General features: G+C 42.4%; 1 protein-coding gene across 1 annotated transcript in view; it reads right to left on the bottom strand.

Annotated features, from left to right (window-relative positions):
- dgkb (diacylglycerol kinase, beta) overlaps positions 1 to 8577 on the bottom strand; it is a 101958-nt gene that overhangs the window by 71916 nt on the left and 21465 nt on the right. Inside the window, exons 8-14 of the mRNA XM_037676513.1 lie at positions 7805 to 7879; positions 7496 to 7615; positions 6646 to 6763; positions 5609 to 5697; positions 4320 to 4436; positions 3948 to 4046; positions 2161 to 2262 (exon numbers count right to left, since the gene is read on the bottom strand). Coding sequence (XP_037532441.1) covers positions 2161 to 2262; positions 3948 to 4046; positions 4320 to 4436; positions 5609 to 5697; positions 6646 to 6763; positions 7496 to 7615; positions 7805 to 7879 — 720 coding nt within the window. The remainder of the gene's footprint in view (positions 1 to 2160; positions 2263 to 3947; positions 4047 to 4319; positions 4437 to 5608; positions 5698 to 6645; positions 6764 to 7495; positions 7616 to 7804; positions 7880 to 8577) is intronic.

Below are 8577 nucleotides of genomic sequence, written 5' to 3'. Positions count from 1 at the left end.
GTTGGTTGTATGGATGGATTGATGGTTGTATGGATGGTTGTGTGGATGAATAGATTGATGGAGAGATGATTGTATGGATGGATGGATGAATTGTTGTATGTTTGTATGGATGCATGGTTGTATGAATAGATGGATGGATGAATGGATGGATGATTGTATGGATGGTTGTGTGGTATGAATGGATGGATGGATGAATGGATGGATGGATGTTAAAGACCAGGTAACGTCCTCAAACATGGCTGAAGATCCTTGTGCACATTTTGGGAGGAACATTTTTTTGCCAGTTTGATCCGGATGATTAGCAGCTGCAGGACAGTTCATGTGAGGACGTCTACAGATGTTCCACCATGGTGTTGGGTGGTCAAATGGTTTCACTGTGATTTCAAAGTGTCAATTTAAATCTATGAAATCAAACAAAAGGTTAGAATCACTGAGAAGACATTGAGGTGGAAACATAACATCTGCCAACAGAGCATCAGACCACTGCCAGCGATCGTGGATCAAGCACGACCGTGGAGCGCCACATTCAGACTGGCAGCTTTTGCAAAACTTCTGGTGGAACGAGAACTTGACCAGTCCAACCTTCCTTTTATCTGCATATGGAAGGATAAAACACGAGAACTGACGAGATGCAAACATAAATAATTTATCTTATAACACATGTCGAACTGTAACAACAAATATTAAAGAGCACAGTTTGCTACAAATTTAATCTCAGCCATGTGCAGATGAACTACCTCTTCTTCTGCTGCCATTCCTGCTCCATTATCTTTCTCTAGCGACCCCTACTGTGTAAGGGGGGAACTGCAGGCGGTGCGTGTTTTTGTAATATTTATAAAATACTGTTAACTGTTAATAATATGATAATGCACATTGACAAGTGTGTTCTTCCAGTTTCTCCCTGACGTTTCACATTTTAAGACTTTCGAGAGATGTGGAGATATTACACCACGACTACCTGCAGCCCAGCAGGACTAATCTATCAATAAACTCGTCCTGATCCCTCACAGTCCAGTTCTTATTTGTCCCTGCTCATTTCTCTGACGCTGCAGTGAGGGTTCACCCAGAACTCTGAGGGTGAGTCTGCGGCGCCGCAGGCCCAACTCGAGTCGTCCTGCCTACAACTGGACCAGCGCTCTCCCTGACACAGATGAAGCACTTAGCTCCCCCTGCCCACTATCCCAGCAGGCCGAGGGTGAATTAATGAGCCCCCTGTCCTCTATGGAGTGATGCATTACTTCCTGTAATTATAAATAATAATCTGGATTATTACGCTGGTTCGCCAGCGAGAGGCACAGACGGATGTGCCTGCGATATGATTCATGGCATTTTTCTCTCAGCCTCCACAGACACGCTGACACGCTGATGGCCGAGGATCGGGCTGAACCGGGCTCTGCTGGAGGACTCTGATTTGCAGCAGGAGTCCAGCCTGGTTTAAAATCTGCACATTTAGCAACGAAGCAGCTCGCTGGAACAAAGATTGACTTACGATTCTTTAAACTTGGTGCTAAGACAAACTCATGACACAGATTTAATTTCTGCTTCGGAGCCAAGATGCTCGACTGATCTTCAAGCTGTCCACTTTGAGTCCACTAAAGGATTTAAAACTTATCAGGGCAATGAAGTAAAGTATTATCTGGTTCTAGCTTTTACGTTTATTCTGATTTTATCTCATATCTTCATTTAAATGTGGTAAGTTTTGTTTGACTGTGTTTATCTGCGACGAAGTGAAGATCCAACGAGCTTACCAAACTTTTGTTGAACGTTTCTGAGACGACGTCGGTTGTGACTTGGCTCTTTATAAATAAACTGAATTGAATAGATCTGCATTTTTATCTTGTGTGTTTGTTTGGAGCAGGTCTGTGTTGAGACTGGGACTCTGTGAACCAGTCACATGACTTCTCGCACAAGATCAAGTTAAAAACCTGGTTCTGCGTGAAGATGCCGTCAGTCTGAAGCTCTAACTTCATATTCATCATCTCTGTTTAACGAGGACGTTTGGACTCATTTTGCAAACTGTGTCCACAAAGAACATTAAAAATCAAAAGATCAGACTCTGCCCCGTGTTTTAATTCAATTTAAAAATAAATCTCTGCAGGTTTTTAAATCCTGTGACGTGGAGCGTCAGGTTTAAAGCTCAGGGGCAGAGTGGAGTTGAACCTGCAGTCCTTGGCCGTCGACGGTGACCGAGTTGGCTCTCTGCATCTTTCCTCGACTGGACTGGCTCGACCGCGAGTCTTTCCTCAGAGTCGACTGCCGCTCCTGAAGCCAAAGGGAAAGACGCAGGTTTGAAGGTCACAGGGTTGTTTTCAGGCAGATCTTCAACAAAGTGGCCGCAGAGAGAACAGACCTGCTGTGACTCAGACCAAGCAGCAGGTCGTGGTGTCACATGAGCTCAGCAGCTGTACACAGCGGTGATTTAGCATAATGATGAAATATATTCATAAATATCAATAAATATAAATAGTGAAATGTGATGTTTAAACACAGTGACTCGGAGCGCCAAGTGAAACAGGTGAACCTGTGATTTAATTTGACCAGAAGGAGTTGATTCTGCAGAATAAGAAACAAACTTTGGATCATTGAAGCTGCGAAGAAGCTCCTTGTTGAAGACCACGCTCGATAATCCAGGTGAAAGAATCCACAGCGTTCAGTCCGGTCGTCTGGACGTTGTTCTTTCATCTTCTTTTCATGTTTAACATAATCTGAAGATCTCCTGATGCATGCTCAAACTGAAGATCTCCTGATGCATGCTCAAACTGAAGATCTCAAACACAAACTAAGAAAATTACATTTTATTCTGGAAACATGAAGTAACAACAACTAAAGGTAGAAAACTGCTAACTAAATCCATCCAGCCATCTGTCATCCATCCATCCATTCATTCATCTGTCATCCATCCATCCAGCCAGCCAGCCATCCATCCATCCATCCATCCATTCATGTGTTGTCCATCCATCCATCCAGCCATCCATCCATCCATCCATCCATTCATCTGTTGTCCATCCAGCCAGCCAGCCAGCCATCCATCCATTCATCTGTCATACATCCTTCCATCCATCCATCCATTCATCTGTCATCCATCCTTCCATCCATCCATCCAGCCAGCCATCCATCCATCCAGCCAGCCAGCCATCCATCCATCCATCCATCCAACCAGCCAGCCGTCATCATCCACCCATCCATCCATCCATCCATCCATCCATCCATCCATCCATCCATCCAACCAGCCAGCCGTCATCATCCACCCATCCATCCATCCATCATCATCCACCCATCCATCCATCCATCCATCCATCCATCCATCCATCCATCCATCCATCCATCCATCCATCCATCCATCCTTCCATCCATCCATCCATCCATCATCCATCATCCATCATCTGGTTCTGGACTCAGGTCTCGGGGCAGCAGCCTGATCAGGGAGGTCCAGCCTCCTCTTCCAGATGTTCTGGGGGGACTCCAAAATGTCCCCCTGCTGGGAGACATAGTCTCACCAGTGTGTTCTGGGTCTTCCCCGGGGTCTCCTCCCAGTTGGACACTTCCAGAGCTCCTCCTTATGGAGGCGTCCAGGGGTGGACAGGGTTTTTTTAAGAAATTTAAAAGAAATGTTGATTTTTATTGGTAAAAAAATATAACCCAATAAAATCTATATTTATTGTGTTCAAGTCAAAGCAGTTTTGAACATTCAGTGACTTCTTCGTGGTCTTGTTTGATAAACTTCCAGGCCAACTTAGAGCAGCTGATCCTTCATGCTTTTAAGAAGCCCGTTAGGTGAGCACACCTTTCCTGTTTCAAGCAGACCTGCTACAGTTTTGGAAATAAACTAGTGGAAAATAAATTGCTGCCATCTCAGAGCTCAGTAGGAGAACACAGCTGCTGATTGAGTCCTCGCGACAGACGCTCATGTTCTCTCAGGCTGCTGACCACAGAGAGGCAGGTCTTACCAGGACCACGGGGCAGATGGAGTTGGGGGGCAGGATGTGATCCTTCAGGGGTCCACAGTCACACTCAGGCTTCATGTGGGAGGCACACTTGTTATGGAGCTGGAGAAGGTGGAAGTTATTATTAACAACCAGCAAGTGATGATATAAACAAAAATCAACATTTCAGGGATATTTTCAGAAGTTATTTGCGATGCACATGTCATTGTTACGGTTTGAGTTTTTATTATCTTGCAACTGCAAACAAGTGTTTTCTGAGTGTAAATTGGTGCGATGACTTGTGAGGAATGAGAGGTGCAAAAAGCAAACCCTAAACAAGAAGAAGCAGTGGGAATATAATGAGGAGGTGGCTGCCTCTCCGCGGGGGGAGCTTACCGTGATCTGACACCACACACAGTGGAGCCCAGTCAGGCCCTGGTAACACTTAATGGTTTTGTGACACTTGTCACACTTGGTGGGGCAGTTCCCTTCCACCCAGAAATGATGCATTACCTGCAGAGAGGCGGAGAGACGGCATACTGGGAGGAAAGGCAGCGAGAAAAGAACCGTGGTGCAGAAAAACAAGATGTACACAAAGGCACAAGTGACACAACAATTAAAGCAAGAAGAAAGAGAGCGGCCCGACAAACGGCGCTGGCAGAGTCTGCAACCGTCCGTATCCTGCTAATGAACGGCGCTTAGAGGCAACCTGAGGGAAAGAACGACACAGAGCCAAGATCTGCAAACTTCACCATCAGAAGAGGCAATTCAGTCACGTTGATCATTTGACTCCGAAGACATTTATCAATGTTTTTACAGTTTGGAACAAGGAAAAACTCTTTTTTTTAACCACATTCAGGAAAACAGAACCAATCAATTATGGAGGCCTTAAAATATTTGTGGAAAATTAACAAGAACTCTACACTGAAATATTGTTGTGCTTTCTAATAAATTAAGAAAATATGAACATTAGGGCAGTTTGTTGATGTTTGTTTCAATAAGAGTTTCCTCTAATAATAACTGAAACCTTCATTTATTTAGTTATTTATTATATATTTATATAATATTAATAATGATAATAATAATAATAATATATTTATTTATTTATTTCACTTCCTGTTTTTAAATCTCTTAAAAACACCTGTTTCCTCTGGTTTTTAACACAGTGTGATTTGATTTAGTATTTTATTGTTCTGTGTTTTTATGTTTTTCTTTTGATATTTTTAATTAATTTTTGGTATTTTTTCTTTAATTACTGCCTTTGATTTTTATTGTTAAACACGTTGGTAACAGCGGCTGTTTTCAAATGTGCTTTATAAATAAATTAGACTTTTAAACTTTAATGATGAGTTTTTGAAATGAAAAATAAATGTTATCTTTTCGTTTTCATTGTAATAACTCGTATATTAGGTTTCCAAAACTTCATGTTGTATTTCAGAGAAAGACCCCCCAGGTCCTGGAAGTTCAAATAATGAAGCCTGGCTAACGAAGTGTTAATCAATGGGTTTTTATTTGCATATTGTAGGAAACTGTAAAAGTGCTACAAATATATTTAGCTGCTTCTAAATCTAAATGTTGGTGCAGCTCCGACGAGCCGGCTCAGAGGCACGAAGGGGCCAGTTGTGGCCCCAGAGCCGCAGCTTGCAGACCCCTCCACACGCGTGTGCCGTGTCTGCTGGACTCACCTCGGCGTTTTTCTTGGACTTCACGTACGTTTTGATGCAGGACAGAGGAGCTCGACCCACGCAGCGCTCGTGCACCGTGTACTTGCAGACTGGAAAGAACAAAACAGGATCCAGGTTTCCAACACGAAACAAACGAGAACGCAAGAGAAAAACAGTATTTAATGTTTGAATCAAGGCTTCAGTAGGTGGGTTTAGATATTTTAGATTATAATTACATAAATAAATATGATTACACACTCAGAACAACTTCATAAAAGAAGAAACTGACCAAAACTCAGGAAGTGTTGGACTAAATTCTATAAGTAAACTGCTCTCAAACTGTTTTATTGTAGAATTAAATCAATTTTCAGTGCGTGGACATTTTCTAAGCTTAAAACAAATTTGTTATTTTGACTTTTTTGATCTTAAACGCAGATGCAGAGGAGCTAATGTGATCAAAAATAAATTAAATCAAGCTGCACCATCAGTAAATCTAAGCCAATAATTCTGATGTTGACGAACGACATTTTAACAACTCAAATAAAAATAACGGACTAAAAAGAAAATGAGTGATTCCTTAATAAACCAACGGTTGATGGATTAAGTGAAGAGAGGAAGGAAAACTCAAGAATAAACGCTTCAGTTGTAGTTACTGAAAAGAGATAAAAGTAAAGTTAAATATTCTTAATTTTATTCAAACAAATGAATTAAGTAACTTGAGTTGCTTTTATGCAAATTAAAAGTTTTATATGTATCCTCAGATAAATAATGTTATTAACTTACATTGTATGTTTCTGTTCAGTCCCTGAGACGACCTCTGTTGTGACTTGGAGCTTTAGAAATAAACTGAACTGAACTGAACTGAATTCTATAAATAAACTGAATTGAACTGAATTATATGAATAAACTGAATTATATGAATAAACTGAACTGAATTGAATTTGTACTTGAATTGTGATTTAATGAACTCAAATAGTTTCCAGAACACGAGTCGAACGGTCAGGTTCTCCAGCGGATGGTGAGATGTAAATCTTCGTATGATACTAAAGCATCCTCACATGAGCAGCAGAGTCCCTGCTTGCCGAGTCCGATCAGCATGTTGAGGCACAGGTTGCAGTAGGCCGGCTTGTTGAAGTGCTTCAGCCGCCACACGTGCTGCCCGTCATCTTTGACATTCTGTGAAGACGCATCAAACCATGGATAAACTGACTGATTTATTTGCTTTATTCTAGCAAATTATGCGACTACTAAATCATCTTTTATATTCAATTAGAGTTTAAAGTTGAGTTCTGGGAAATAAATAAGTAAAAATAAAGATTAATTTTGGAGGAGGGACTTTCAGTCCAATGCTGCCATCTAGTGGACAAGAAACGAACTGCGTGTCTTTTTATTCTTAGCGTTCTTCTGTAAGTAGGTCAAACATTTGGAATGCTCATTAATGAAAACAAAATTATTCTACTTAAAAAAATCTTTTAGTATTTTATCATAATTTAAATACAAAAATCGAGTTCAAAAATTAAACTAAAATGGCTAATGTCTGATTTATGCCCTTGCTTTGACACTACATATTTCTGTGAACTGTAAATGCACTGCAGCACATTTGAACTCGTTTCCATATTCATGTTGCAGGACTGATCCTAACTGAGCTTAAATAAGGAACGGAGGAGAGATGTTCATCTGCAAAATGTGAGAGAAGATGCGGACAAGGTTCGGCTGCGTGCTGAAACACTCGTGTGTTTATTTGAAACAGCAGCAGATGTTTAGGCGTTGTGATGTGTTGCCAAGCAGCGAGTTAAAAAAAACTGCTCAGACAGACTATTTTTATTCTTATTTGTTGAGGAGCTAATGGACTGAAACAACGCTGGAAAAGTGGCAGTTGATCCAGAGTTCAGCTCTTGGTGGACTCACCGTCTCCAGGCCCAGCAGGACCAGCAGGGGGATGGTGGTCAGGCCTCCCTGGATCCACTCATCCAGGGTCACAATCCCATCGTGGTCATAGTCGATTTCCTGCATCATTTCCTGAAGGATCTACAATTTAACACGAAAAGAGCTTTTAGTCCCAAGAACAAATATTTAGAGCTGACTTTGGATTTGCTGTGGAATCATCTCAAGATTGTCTGTAAAATAAGAGAAGACCTAACTTTGTTCTTCAGGACCTTCGTTATGAGTTGGTCTTGTCTCTGAGGTCTGTCTCCGGACGTGCGGATGGAATCTTACCGGTTTGAGTTCCGTCACGTCCCACTCCAGGTACTCGGCCACGCGCATCATCTGCGAGATGATTTGTTCCAGCTCCTGCGGTGAGACCACAGACCGTCATGAGCTGCACACCAGCGCTGTGTTTCCTGCTCTGCACCGGCGCATCAGCAGCCGGTGATAACGTGCACTGCTGCCACGTGAACAGAGACGAGCTCCAGGCTCGTGCTTTAATTACACTCGTTGCTTCTTAGGAGCAGAGAGCGGAGACGTTCTTATCTGCTGGCAGCGAACCATCATGATGGAAACCAAGTGAAGAGCTGAGCACGCACTGCTCCGCCTTCAGCTCCACATGATGGTACCAAACAACACCTGCCCGACTCTGCCCCAACAAGGGGAGACGACTGGGACACTGGTCTGTGATCAAGTGGTTCTGGTTCTGGTTCTGCTGGAGGTTGCTTCCTGCTTAAACACAGTCATTCCTTCCCACTGTCGCCAACGTTCTGCTCAGGAAGAAGATTCAAGACAACCTGCTGCTTCACTAAGGAGACACCTTTACAGCTTCACAACATCCTGCATGTCATCCATCCATCATCCATCCATCATCCTTCCATCATCCATCCATCATCCATCCATCATCCTTCCATCATCCATCCATCATCCTTCCATCCATCATCCTTCCAAACATCCATCCATCATCCATCATCCATCCATCATCCTTCCATCCATCATCCTTCCATCCATTATCCTTCCATCCATCATCCATACACCATCCTTCCAAACATCCATTCATCATC

Source organism: Nematolebias whitei, chromosome 5, assembly GCF_014905685.2.
Source record: "Nematolebias whitei isolate Nwh7 chromosome 5, NemWhi1, whole genome shotgun sequence".
NCBI classification, from domain to species: domain Eukaryota; kingdom Metazoa; phylum Chordata; class Actinopteri; order Cyprinodontiformes; family Rivulidae; genus Nematolebias; species Nematolebias whitei.
The sequence above is the reverse complement of the archived record's forward strand: the minus strand, read 5'-3'. Positions and strand labels throughout refer to the sequence as shown.